At 39.7% G+C, this 14,787-nt stretch overlaps 1 protein-coding gene across 5 annotated transcripts in view; it reads left to right on the top strand.

Annotated features, from left to right (window-relative positions):
• The first annotated feature begins 7,270 nt into the window (after nucleotides 1-7,270).
• LOC126248141 (RNA-binding protein Ro60-like) overlaps nucleotides 7,271-14,787 on the top strand; it is a 139,012-nt gene continuing 131,495 nt past the window's right edge. Inside the window, exons 1-3 of one of the 5 annotated variants that reach the window (XM_049948839.1) lie at nucleotides 7,271-7,419; nucleotides 7,794-7,896; nucleotides 14,440-14,503. In XM_049948839.1, coding sequence (XP_049804796.1) covers nucleotides 14,480-14,503 — 24 coding nt within the window. In that variant the 5' untranslated portion in view covers nucleotides 7,271-7,419; nucleotides 7,794-7,896; nucleotides 14,440-14,479. Of the gene's footprint in view, nucleotides 7,420-7,446; nucleotides 7,636-7,703; nucleotides 7,897-14,439; nucleotides 14,504-14,787 lie in introns of those variants that run through there. The other 4 variants (XM_049948837.1, XM_049948840.1, XM_049948841.1 and 1 more) reach the window with 4 other exon arrangements.

Below are 14,787 nucleotides of genomic sequence, written 5' to 3' on the forward strand. Positions count from 1 at the left end.
AAGACTGGAGACTTGTTCTTAAGGTTTTGGAACACACACTATAATCAAACAGTAGGATACAGTTCCACACATTAGAATTCACTTACCTCCAGCATAGTGCAATGTGCTGATGACAAAGTGCAACAATACAACTCCCCTCTACACATGATTAGGGAGCTTGCAGTTATGAGAATTCGACAATCAGTGTGTTAGATGTTTTGGTCAGTTACGAGCCACATGTGTATAGTGCATCTGGAATGTGGCCTATATTGCAGTAAACATATCACTATACGAACATGACTAGATCTGCGTGTTGGTCCGCCAATCAGCTTACATTTTGGTTCTTTACTATAGGAGGTGGAGTGCCTTGCAAATGGCCAAATTGTGGAAAAATAGTAGACTGCGTTGGGGCGGCCATGACATCTGTGTACATGTTTTGCATACCATGTTACGCAGATGACACATGAAGACGTGCTGAGTAGCAGTGTTGACCAGCATCGTGGAGAGGCCACCTTGTGTTGCTTTAAAAGCAGTCCTGTTTATCTTAGTCTCACAGGACTGGGTTATTTAGTAATTATTGGAACTTATTGCAACATTTCTCTCTCGTTAGGAGTTTTAACTGCTGCCAGTTACAGCTCTGTCAGAAATATCCATGGACTATGTCTGTTGGTAGGTCAGGGTGGGTTGCACTGTTCTTCAGTAATATACATAGTATACATAACTTTGACATCTGTATTACTTATTAAAATGCTTGCTTATCATATTATAAGCAAGGTCTCTACAAAAATTCAAGCAAAATAAAACTGCATAACACATAACATTATTCACTCATTGCAAACACAATGAGGCTTCGAATTAAATATTGCTGCATCTAAATTGTCTGTATAGATTATTAAAATACACACAGTCTGCAACCTTACCGAAATATGTGAGACCTCCATGAAAATTCGAGCAACAATAAAGTTGTATTATATGTAATTCTGACTTCTGAAAATTTGTTTAAGGACTGGCTCACCAGTCGTATTGATAAATTTCATTTGCAGGTACATATCATCCACCATGGGATATTGGAACGAGTAGATAGCATATTCTTCTATAAATAATTAAAAACCAATATTTACTTGTGAAATATGTATTAGAAATTAAGAATATGTAGTTGTCTAAACTGAGTTTTACTTTAAATACTATTCCACAAACTCAGAAAAACGCGAAATTACGTCGTCTGCTGTCATCACGTTTGTTCCTGTCACCGACAGATGGGTGAATGGTAGAAAACGACCCTAATTCGATCATTTTAACACGACTTTCTTACTGTCAGAAACAGATGGCTGCACTCTAGAAAATGAGCATTGCACTAATAAAAAAGATAATAGTTTGTTCTATGTACAACGCTCAGTTTAAGATGCAACAGAAATTTAAATTAATCATTTTACACATCGATGATGCTTCTCGAATCCCTTGTATTCATTTTTGCCTGCTTGTTTTACTGCATTTTTATATTTTCCCCTTTAATCAATTAAATTCAATATTTCCTCTGTTACCCGAGGATTTTTACTAGCCCTCGTCGTTTCACCTACTTGATCCTCTGCTGCCTTCACTATTTCATCTCTCAAAGCTGCCCATTCTTCTTATACTGTATTTCTTTCCCCCATTCTTGTCGATCGTTCCCTAATGCCCACTCTGAAACTCTCTACAACCTCTGGTTCTTTCAGTTTATCCAGGTCCCATCTCCTTAAATTCCCACCTTTTTGCAGTTTCTTCAGTTTTAACCTACGGTTCATAAGTAGTAGATTGTGGTCAGAGTCCACATCTACCCCTGGATATGTCTTACAATTTAAAACTTGGTTCCTAAATCTCTGTCTTACGATTATATAATCTATTTGAAACCTTCCAGTGTCTCCAGGCCTCTCCCCATGTGTACAACCTTCTTTCATGATTCTTAAACCAAGCGTTAGCTATGATTAAGTTATGCTCTGTGCAAAATTCTACCAGTCGACTTCCTCTTTCATTCCTTACCCCCATTCCATATTCACCTACTACTTTTCCATCTCGTCCTTTTCCTACTATCGAATTCCAGTCACCTATGACTATTAAATTTTCATCTCCCTTCACTATCTGAATAATTTTTTGTCTCATCATACATTTCATCAATCTCTTCATCATCTGAGGAGCTAGTTGGCATATAAACTTGTACTACTCTGGTAGGTGTGGCCTTTGTTTCTATCTTGGCTACAATAATGTGTTCACTATGCTGTTCAGAGTAACTTACCCGCACTCCTATTTTTTATATTCGTTCTTAAACCTACTCCTGCATTACCCCAATTTGCCACCGAACTTCACTGATTCCCATTATATATAACTTTAACCTGTCCATTTCCCTTTTTAAATTTTATAAACTACCTGCCCGATAAAGGGATCTGACATTCCACGTTATGATAGAACGCCACTTTTCTTTCTCTTGATAACGACATCCTCCTGAGTATCCTGGAAATCCGAATGGGGGACGATTTTACCTCAGGAATATTTTACCCAAGAGGACGCCATCATCATATAACCATACAGTAAAGCTGCATGCCCTCGGGAAAAGTTACAGCTGCCTTGCCTTCAGCCATTCACAGTACCAGCACAGCAAGGCCGTTTTGGTTAATGTTACAAGGCCAGATCAGTCAATTACCCAGACTGTTGCCCCTACAACTATTGAAAAGGATGCTGCCCCTCTTCAGGAACAACACATTTGTCTGGCCTCTCAACAGGTACTCCTCCGTTGTGGTTGCACCTACGGTATGGCTATGTGTATTGCTGAGGCACGCAAGCCTCCGCACCATCGGCAAGGTTCATAAAAAGAATAATAGATGTTAACATCTATCCCACTGTCCACTTTAGAGAGGGAACATTTCCAGATGTCTTAAACTGACAATTGTCTTGCCCATATACGAAAAAGGATAAAGAAATTCTCTCCAAAAATCACTGTTCCATAGCAATAGTACTAACAATTTCGAAAGTTATTGAAGCATTAACGAACGATCAGTTAAATTATTTTTTTGAATGTAACAACCTACTCAACAAAGCTCAGTATGGGTTCTGAAGTGGACTATCAACAATTAAGGCAGTACAAGAAGTTGTATTATCAGTACTGCATGGATTTGAAAACAGGCATCACAGCTATGCCACTCTAGTAGATCTCACATAGCGTTTTGATTAAGAAACTTGAAACCTATGGAATGACTAAAATGGGTCTAGCATTACTGAAATCATGTTTGGCAATTAGAAACCAGATGTTTGTTGTAACTTCAAATAATAAATCTGACCTTCTGAAAGTAAAATATGGGGTCCGACAAGGATTTGTGCAGGGATCTTGCACATTTATTGTCTATGTGAATGACCTCTGTAACTTACTACCCTATAAATCTTTAGTTTATGCTGATGGTACAAATTTATCATATCATGTAATGATGTGATTGCTGTCAAACAAATGAACAATGCTATGACAGAAAAGGCAAGTAAGTGGTTCCAGAAAAACATGATGACATGCAATAATTGTAAAACTGAATGTATCCTCTTTTCTCTTAGAAATATTATTAATGGTCATAACTTATTCAGTACAGTTGTTAGGCTTCTGCCTTGATAGGAAATTGTACTGGAACACCCACACAGAAAAGCTCTCCAGTAAACTGGCAGAAGCATTAAAGCTCTCAAGGAAACTGAAGGATTGTGTGGTTCAAATGGCTCTGAGCACTATGGGACTTAAAATCTGTTGTCATCAGTCCCCTAGAACTTAGAACTACTTAAACCTAACTAACCTAAGGACATCACACACATCCATGCCCGAGGCAGGATTCGAACCTGTGACTGTAGCGGTCACGCGGTTCCAGATTGAAGCGCCTAGAACCGCAGAGCCACACCGGCCGGCAAGGATTGTGTGAATAAAGAGCTCATGCTTATGGCATACTATGCCTTTTTTAATATGCAATTACATTATGAGATACTTCTTTGGGGAAACTATGTTGGGGAAAAAGAGGTCTTTATCTGGCACAAGACTAGCGCAATTGAATTACATGTAAATAAATTTAAAATGGTGGTAGAGACATGGCCGAAAGAAAAAGCACTTTATAACACAAATTAATTTGTATGTACTGAAAAGATGATGAACTTTTATTAAAGTGATTGTGAATACAGTCTTATACAGGGTGTTACAAAAAGGTGCGGCCAAACTTTCAGGAAACATTCCTCACACACAAAGAAAGAAAATATGTTATGTGGACATGTGTCCGGAAACGCTTACTTTCCATGTTAGAGCTCATTTTATTACTTCTCTTCAAATCACATTAATCATGGAATGGAAACACACAGCAACAGAACGTACCAGTGTGACTTAAAACACTTTGTTACAGGAAATGTTCAAAATGTCCTTCGTTAGCGAGGATACATGCATCCACCCTCCGTCGCATGGAATCCCTGATGCGCTGATGCAGCCCTGGAGAATGACGTATTGTATCACAGCCGTCCACAATAGGAGCACGAAGAGTCTACATTTGGTACCGGGGTTGCGTAGACAAGAGCTTTCAAATGCCCCCATAAATGAAAGTCAAGAGGGTTGAGGTCAGGAGAGCGTGGAGGCCATGGAATTGGTCCGCCTCTACCATTCCATCGGTCACCGAATCTGTTGTTGAGAAGCGTACGAACACTTCGACTGAAATGTGCAGGAGCTCAATCGTGCATGAACCACATGTTGTATTGTACTTGTAAAGGCACATGTTCTAGCAGCACAGGTAGAGTATCCCGTATGAAATCATGATAACGTGCTCCATTGAGCGTAGGTGGAAGAACATAGGGCCCAATCAACACATCACCAACAATGCCTGCCCAAACGTTCACAGAAAATCTGTGTTGATGACGTGATTGCACAATTGCGTGCGGATTCTCGTCAGCCCACACACGTTGATTGTGAAAATTTACAATTTGATCACGTTGGAATGAAGCCTCATCCGTAAAGAGAACACTTGCGCTGAAATGAGGATTGACACATTGTTGGATGAACCATTCGCAGAAGTGTACCCGTGGAGGCCAATCAGCTGCTGATAGTGCCTGCACACGCTGTACACGGTACGGAAACAACTGGTTTTCCCGTAGCACTCTCCATACAGTGACATGGTCAACGTTACCTTGTACAGCAGCAACTTCTCTGACGCTGACATTAGGGTTATCGTCAACTGCACGAAGAATTGCCTCGTCCATTGCAGGTGTCCTCGTCTTTCTAGGCCTTCCCCAGTCGCGAGTCATAGGCTGGAATGTTCCGTGCTCCCTAAGACGCCGATCAATTGCTTCGAACGTCTTCCTGTCGGGACACCTTCGTTCTGGAAATCTGTCTCGATACGAACGTACCGCGCCACGGCTATTGCCCCGTGCTAATCCATACATCAAATGGGCGTCTGCCAACTCCGCATTTTTAAACATTGCACTGACTGCAAAACCACGTTCGTGATGAACACTAACCTGTTGATGCTACGTACTGATGTGCTTGATGCTAGTACTGTAGAGCAATGAGTCGCATGTCAACACAAGCACCGAAGTCAACATTACTTTCCTTCAATTGGGCCAACTGGCGGTGAATCGAGGAAGTACAGTACATACTGACGAAACTAAAATGAGCTCTAACATGGAAATGAAGCGTTTCCGGACACATGTCCACATAACATTTTTTCTTTATTTGTGTGTGAGGAATGTTTCCTGAAAGTTTGGCCGTACCTTTTTGTAACACCCTGTATGTAGCCTACATAATGTATGTAACAAGACATGTGATAATCTAAATCTAATTATGTGGTAAGCAACATCTATGAAATATTATTTAAAAATTTTAGCCTTTGTATAATTATGTGGTACTGGCGATGCCTTATACAATGTCACAGTTGTCCTGAGTCAAATCAATTTCGATTTCAGTTTCAACCGAGTCTGCTCTTACTGCTTCTCTATTGCAAACGCAGTACTCTCCTGCTCCGTTTGTGCCAGTGGGTCCGCTTCTCGTGACACCTAGTGGTCATTTCCGCATTGTATAGGGGTGTCCGGATACTTACGGAACTTGTGCTTTCCATAATGAGATTTTCACTCTGCAGCGGAGTGTGCGCTGATATGAAACTTCCTGGCAGATTAAAACTGTGTGCCCGACCGAGACTCGAACTCGGGACCTTTGCCTTTCGCGGGCAAGTGCTCTACCATCTGTCCTTCTGTAAAGTTTGGAAGCTAGGAGGCGAGATACTGGCAGAAGTAAAGCTGTGAGTACCGGGCGTGAGTCGTGCTTCGGTAGGTCAGATGGTAGAGCACTTGCCCACGAAAGGCAAAGGTCCCGAGTTCGAGTCTCGGTCGGGCACACAGTTTTAATCTGCCAGGAAGTTTCTTGTGCTTTCCATGTTTGGACCTTGTCGAAGTTCATGAGCAATATGGCATCAGATGCAGTCACAGAGCTACGAATTCTGCATTCCAGCTGGCACGGCTGCGGAATAACGCGAAAAACTGGAGAAATGAGGACTACCTAGGTTCAGTTCTAAGCTGTTAAAAGTTGACTCTACCAGCCACTGTAAGAGTGGTTTCCCACATCCATATAATCACATATTGGCCCTGGGCTGCACTTCTCCCAACCGACTCAAAAAATAGCTCTCCAAACTACAGTTTGTTCTGCTTTGCCAGTCGACTTAAGAAATCTAGTGTAATTCCACATTATTGAGGCAAAAATGTTGTATTCATATTAACGAAACAAAAGATGTTTTTTGCATGCGGGTATACTATTGAAATATATTTATCGTTTAGATACCCAAGAAATCTGCTATAAAACAAAAAGCAGGTAATTATCAATGTTTGGAGGTACCAGTAAAATACGTTTTGTGTATTTCATGTCAAATTTTGTTCTTGGCGCACGACTCGTTAAACTCACCGAATCATTTGTATAAAAATTGGCTATTTTCAATCTTGCGCTCTTGGAAACATTTTTGTTGACACCTGTGACTGCAGGTACAAAAGGTGAATGGAATTTCTATCACATTAACACGATAAAGGATATCGAATGCAGAGAAAATCGGAACAACTGATGAGATAACTGTACGCCAAAATGTGTACGTTGTTCACATTTTGGACTGTATAATAATACAGTTGCTGGAAGAAAAGCTCTCAATATTTTATGAGATACAGGCACCGAATTTTCTGGAGGAAGCTTCCAATAATAAACGCCAGCATCTTCTGATATGTATTACTAGGAAATCGAAAGACACTAAATTGCAGTGCATTCTTGTTTGTGTACAGGAGGCCGCGGTGCATTCGTCTTGCGTCCGAACAATACGCGAATACCAAAGCGGCACTAAATGCCGTTAGCATGACACACCGGTATACAGTTAACGACGACTCGGCGATCCAGAAGTAAATATCTGTTCTCGTGGACTAATCTTTGAAGAAGTAAGGGTACATAACTTTTCAGATATTTCGTGTTTTATTTCGTCGGTTTCTTCGGGTAGTGTTTAAATGCTCAAGTAACTGTTGAAAGGCAGAGTAACGAAAGAATATCGCTGTTTCTCGTTTCGTGCGTGCTGGAGGTTCTTGCTGTTGAAGGTTTATTGGTTTAAGGCAGTGTGTGTGAGTGTGCGTGTGCATGTAGCGTGTTTGAATCATATGGTAAATAAACAAAAATTATCTTCCGCAAATAGTGTTGTTACTAAGCTCTTTGTTATGATGTTCATATGGATTTTTTTTCTTTTTGCTGTAATTACTAAAAACTTTTTTTTATCGAGTGTATCCGAATAATACAGTGCGACAATTTTGTATATTTTAAGTGACAGTTCGAAGCATTGCTGTCAGTAAAAATTAGAATGAAGCTGCTGTTGAGGAGGCATAGAAACCAGGCATTACGTGTATCACAAACCTTATACTAAGCGGGTGAGTAATCGGGAGTATTTAAATCTGTTTTATCCACGAACCGGCAACACCATTATTTGGTGGATTAACTATACGTGTTTGTTTCTAATTAACACAATAAAAGTTACCCATCTTAACTCAATAATGCGTTTTGAAAACTCTGATGATTTCATATTTGACGTTGATAGACGGCAGAAGCATTGCTTGCGGCATTAGTGAGGGCACAGTTCCTTATAGCCTATAGAGTCCTGAGCGGTTTCCTGGACAACACTGTAAACAGTATATTTAATGAGTTATAAGATTTTTAGCAGTAGCTTAGTTATAGAATAGATATGTAACGACCACAGTGTCACCGATCACAACGTCTGTACAATCATCCTCCTTCACCCGTTCTCATGACGTCAGCGGAGCAGTATATTCGCAACCCCCCCCTTCCCCCTCCCCCTCCCCCCCCCCCCCCACACACACGCCGCCACCACCACCACAGGCCAAGTCAAATTTGGGGAAGATGAAGGGGGGGGGGGGGGAGGAGAAAGATATAGAGACAAAGTTCAATTTACAAATAACAATCGTAAATTACTAGTAACAAAAGCAACCCAATTTTAATTTAGACATAATTGCATATTTAATTTACAAGGCTGCTTTTTACAGTTTAAAAATTCATATACTGAGTAGAAACTCTGTTTCCTCAGAAATGCCGTAAAGTTATATTTAACCATATTTTTATGCCGTTGCAGGTTTAATTCACTAGGTAGACTACTGAATAATTTAACCGTTATCTGTGAAACACTTCCCTTATACAGAACTGTTTTTACGCCCTTGTGAGATGTGGGTATTACTGATGTCTCTTGTGTTGTGGCTATGGATATGCATATTTTGCCATAGATGACCTGGAATGTTTAAGAAATACTTATTTGCAAATGGGATACACTCGTGTGTGAAGCTTTGACAGGCTTATTTTCAGCTGTATGGAATGTGGTCTACATGTTTTCAGTTTCTTTAGGTTACAAATAACCCTGATTGCACTTTCTGCATCCTAAAGACTTTTATTCTGGTGACTAAGTTTTTCCAGAAGATTAGCCCATACCAGAGTAATGAATGGAAGTATGCATAATATGCCTGAATGACTGCTGATCTGCTTGTACGTTGGCATAACACATGAAGAACATAAGAATTTGAAAGTATTTTTTTCTGAGCTCTTTCACATGACAGTTCCAATTTAAATTGTCTTGCAACCACATACCTGACACTTTAGTTTCAGTAAATGCTTTCAATAATGTGTTGTCAAGATATGGTACTGTATGAAACTCTTGTTCAAGTGGAGAAGAGTGGAAATTCATAAGACAGTTTTTTTCTTTATTTGTTATTACCTTTGTTGTTGTTGTGGTCTTCAGTCCTGAGACTGGTTTGATGCAGCTCTCCATGCTACTCTATCCTGTGCAAGCTTCTTCATCTCCCAGTACCTACTGCAACCTACATCCTTCTGAATCTGCTTAGTGTATTCATCTCTTGGTCTCCCTCTACGATTTTTACCCTCCACGCTGCCCTCCAATGCTAAATTTGTGATCCCTTGATGCCTCAAAACATGTCCTACCAACCGATCCCTCCTTCTAGTCAAGTTGTGCCACAAACTTCTCTTCTCCCCAATCCTATTCAACACCTCCTCATTAGTTACGTGATCTACCCACCTTATCTTCAGCATTCTTCTGTAGCACCACATTTCGAAAGCTTCTATTCTCTTCTTGTCCAAGCTGGTTATTGTCCATGTTTCACTTCCATACATGGCTACACTCCATACAAATACTTTCAGAAACGACTTCCTGACACTTAAATCTATATTTGATGTTAACAAATTTCTCTTCTTCAGAAACGATTTCCTTGCCATTGCCAGTCTACATTTTATATCCTCTCTACTTCGACCATCATCAGTTATTTTACTCCCTAAATAGCAAAACTCCTTTACTACTTTAAGTGTCTCATTTCCTAATCTAATCCCCTCAGCATCACCCGATTTAATTTGACTACATTCTATTATCCTCGTTTTGCTTTTGTTGATGTTCATCTTATATCCTCCTTTCAAGACACTGTCCATTCCGTTCAACTGCTCTTCCAAGTCCTTTGCTGTCTCTGACAGAATTACAATGTCATTGGCGAACCTCAAAGTTTTTAATTCTTCTCCATGAATTTTAATACCTACTCCGAATTTTTCTTTTGTTTCCTTTACTGCTTGCTCAATATACAGATTGAATAACATCGGGGAGAGGCTACAACCCTGTCTCACTCCTTTCCCAACCACTGCTTCCCTTTCATGCCCCTCGACTCTTATAACTGCCATCTGGTTTCTGTACAAATTGTAAATAGCCTTTCGCTCCCTGTATTTTACCCCTGCCACCTTTAGAATTTGAAAGAGAGTATTCCAGTTAACGTTGTCAAAAGCTTTCTCTAAGTCTACAAATGCTAGAAACGTAGGTTTGCCTTTTCTTAATCTTTCTTCTAAGATAAGTCGTAAGGTTAGTATTGCCTCACGTGTTCCAACATTTCTACGGAATCCAAACAGATCTTCCCCGAGGTCCGCTTCTACCAGTTTTTCCATTCGTCTGTAAAGAATTCGTGTTAGTATTTTACAGCTGTGGCTTATTAAACTGATAGTTCGGTAATTTTCACATCTGTCAACACCTGCTTTCTTTGGTATTGGAATTATTATATTCTTCTTGAAGTCTGTGGGTATTTCGCCTGTCTCATACATCTTGCTCACCAGATGGTAGAGTTTTGTCATGTCTGGCTCTCCCAAGGCCATCAGTAGTTCTAGTGGAATGTTGTCTACTCCCGGGGCCTTGTTTCGACTCAGGTCTTTAAGTGCTCTGTCAAACTCTTCACGCAGTATCTTATCTCCCATTTCATCTTCATCTACATCCTCTTCCATTTCCATAATACTGTCCTCAAGTACATCGTCCTTGTATAAACCCTCTATATACTCCTTCCACCTTTCTGCCTTCCCTTCTTTGCTTAGAACTGGTTTTCCATCTGAGCTCTCGATATTCATCGAAGTGGTTCTCTTCTCTCCAAAGGTCTCTTTAATTTTCCTGTAGGCAGTATCTATCTTACCCCTAGTGAGACAAGCCTCTACATCCTTAAATTTGTCCTCTAGCCATCGCTGCTTAGCCATTTTGCACTTTCTGTCGATCTCATTTTTGAGACGTTTGTATTCCCTTTGGCCTGCTTCATTTACTGCATTTTTATATTTTCTCCTTTCATCAATTAAATTCAATATTTCTTCTGTTACCCAAGGATTTCTATTAGCCCTCGTCTTTTTACCTACTTGATCCTCTGCTGCCTTCACTACTTCATCCCTCAGAGCTACCCATTTTTCTTCTACTGTATTTCTTTCCCCCATTGCTGTCAATTGTTCTCTTATGCTCTCCCTGAAACTCTCTACAACCTCTGGTTCTTTCAGTTTATCCAGGTCCCATCTCCTTAAATTCCCACCTTTTTGCAGTTTCTTCAGTTTCAATCTGCAGTTCATAACCAGTAGATTGTGGTCAGAATCCACATCTGCCCCTGGAAATGTCTTACAATTTAAAACCTGGTTCCTAAATCTCTGTCTTACCATTATATAATCTATCTGAAACCTGTCAGTATCTCCTGGCTTCTTCCATGTATACAGCCTCCTTTCATGATTCTTGAACCAAGTGTTAGCTATGATTAAGTTATGCTCTGTGCAAAATTCTACAAGGCGGCTTCCTCTTTCATTTCTTCCCCCCAATCCATATTCACCTACTATGTTTCCTTCTCTCCCTTTTCCTACTGACGAATTCCAGTCACCCATGACTATTAAATTTTCGTCTCCCTTCACTACCTGAATAATTTCTTTTATCTCGTCATACATTTCATCAATTTCTTCATCATCTGCAGAGCTAGTTGGCATATAAACTTGTACTACTGTAGTAGGCATGGGCTTTGTGTCTATCTTGGCCACAATAATGCGTTCACTATGCTGTTTGTAGTAGCTAACCCGCACTCCTATCTTTTTATTCATTATTAAACCTACTCCTGCATTACCCCTATTTGATTTTGTATTTATAACCCTGTAATCACCTGACCAAAAATCTTGTTCCTCCTGCCACCGAACTTCACTAATTCCCACTATATCTAACTTTAACCTATCCATTTCCCTTTTTAAATTTTCTAACCTACCTGCCCGATTAAGGGATCTGACATTCCACGCTCCGATCCGTAGAACGCCAGTTTTCTTTCTCCTGATAACGACGTCTTCTTGAGTAGTCCCCGCCCGGAGATCCGAATGGGGGACTATTTTACCTCCGGAATATTTTACCCAAGAGGACGCCATCATCATGTAATCATACAGTAAAGCTGCATGTCCTCGGGAAAAATTACGGCTGTAGTTTCCCCTTGCTTTCAGCCGTTCGCAGTACCAGCACAGCAAGGCCGTTTTGGTTAATGTTACAAGGCCAGATCAGTCAATCATCCCGACTGTTGCCCCTGCAACTACTGAAAAGGCTGCTGCCCCTCTTCAGGAACCACATGTTTGTCTGGCCTCTCAACAGATACCCCTACGTTGTGGTTGCACCTACGGTACGGCCATCTGTATCGCTGAGGCACGCAAGCCTCCCCACCAACGGCAAGGTCCATGGTTCATGGGGGAAGTGTTATTACCTTATTTTGTTATTACCTTATTTTGTTGAAACCAGCTAGTAACAAGGGACACTGAAGAATCTATTTCTACCTGCATAAAGACTTTGTCAGCATTATTGAAATGCAGTGTCATCATCAAATATGATTTGTTTTTTCACTGTAGTAGTCATGTAAATCATCAGTGTAAAGGAGGAACAGTAGAAGTCCTAGGACAAAGCATCATGGCACACCATACTCTGTTGGTGATTTATTGGATAGATGTGTTGTTGTAATGACATTTTCCATGCCTTTAAGTCACCATTTGCTGCCTGTCTTCTAGGTAAGATTTTAGCCGCTGATATTATTCGTGCTCCGACTGATCTGTAGTGTAGCAGAAGGCCTCTGTTAGGTTGTTGGAAGATGATGATTTGGTGGAGAGTTGACAAAAAGTTAGTTCAGAAAACTTATGTTAGGTAACAGGTAAGTTTCAGAAGAGTATTTCTCTGTATATTAAGTGCATATATAGCACATAAAATATGAAAAATGAAAGGGGTAATTAACTTTTCATGTACATCTTCTTAAAGAGTCCTTGACTTTACTAAATTTAATGATTTTTCTTCCATATTGGAAAAGTTAACTGCTTTTTACTTTCCAGATACAAACTTTTTGGTGTCTGAATCAAATCTCAGTTGTCCAGAATATTGTAATAGGATTTTTTATTGCTATCTAGTTGAACTGTAAACAGAGTACTAAAGTTATTATTTCTATAATGCTTTGGGCCTCCAGTAGTGGGACAAATCTGTGGAGCAGTTGGATAATCTTTATTTTCTTCTATATGACGTGCCTCTCCCCAGCAGTTTCTACGTGAATGTATGACGAACGGATTAGTTTATCTGTTAACAAGCTTGCATAAAATTTTTGAGTTACTACATAATGTGGGTTTGACAGCTGGATTAAAATTTTGTGAATGAATGTAGGAATTATTATTCCTAAACAACCATTCAAGTGATTCCTTTAGCTGAAGTGTAGCATATCAGGATATTATAGAACCACACAACCAGCCAGTTGATTTCAATTGGAGTGGAAGAAAAATACTGCTCAGATAGCACCATGAGCTTGAAAATCAATGAAGTGCTCTGTGGGCTTGAAGAATGGGAAACAATTTTTTTGAAAATCCATATAACAAGTGTCCTATAACTTATTCTAAGGTTTGTGATATAGGTTATGAGATCTTACACATGATGATAATGACTGATAATATTCAGTCCTGAAGGATGTATCATCTGTCTAGAAGTCACACACAAATATTCTGAAAATATAAAATTAGTTTTTGTAAAAATTGGAAATGCTATGAAGTATATTCATCAATAATAGTAGTAGTAGAAGTAGAATTTTATTATTGAAGGAATGATAGTGAATTAGTTTTGTTGCACTCTCATAAGTAAAGAAAGAGAATTCCTGCATGTTCAGTAAATCTTTGTAATTTGAATGAAGTGTAATGGAATGGGCTGTCAAACAAGAGAAGACAGACGAAATCTCATCAGTCAGTTTCTTTGATTTCCACATTCATTGACCACACTTCTTTTATTGGTAATTCAAATAGTGATCTCACTCAGCATAAGAGTTGCGACACATTGTTTAATGAGGAACGATTGAAACTAATTTGTAAGTTGATCATCTGCCTTAATCACGAGTGTTGTGTTGTTTGTTGTTGTACAAATGGTGCTGATATCTTAGATAACTGTAGAAAACTCGTGCAATATAATAGAAATATGTACCCCTTCTTGCTGCACCTCATGTGCACATATCATGTCAGTAAGTTTATGCAGTTTATTCTTCTTGAGTGATGTTTCTTTCTGTCATTATTTTCCCCATGATCAAAATCACTATGATAAAAATCTTACTTTCTATAATAATTCATCTCTGTTGCAGATGGTCCTTGATGGATGTACACTTATTAGCACTTTGATGGATGAAAGTAACTAATCTCACAGAGGTGAGTGGAATCTCTCATGTGTGTGTGTGTGTGTGTGTGTGTGTGTGTGTGTGTGTGTGTGTGTGTGAGTGTGTGAGAGAGAGAGAGAGAGCACTGTGCACATCAGTATTAGCGACTTCATGCCCTGTTCCTGAGTTTATGCCTTAATCTCTCATACCTTCTTCTCACTGATCCTAAGTGCAGTTCACGATAGAGACAGCAGAATTATGGGACAGTCTTCCTCTAACATCTGTTCTCAGAATTTACCGAATTGCTATTCTTCCAAAGCTTCCTATTTGTGTTTC

Source organism: Schistocerca nitens, chromosome 3 (genome assembly GCF_023898315.1).
Source record: "Schistocerca nitens isolate TAMUIC-IGC-003100 chromosome 3, iqSchNite1.1, whole genome shotgun sequence".
Lineage (NCBI taxonomy): Eukaryota > Metazoa > Arthropoda > Insecta > Orthoptera > Acrididae > Schistocerca > Schistocerca nitens.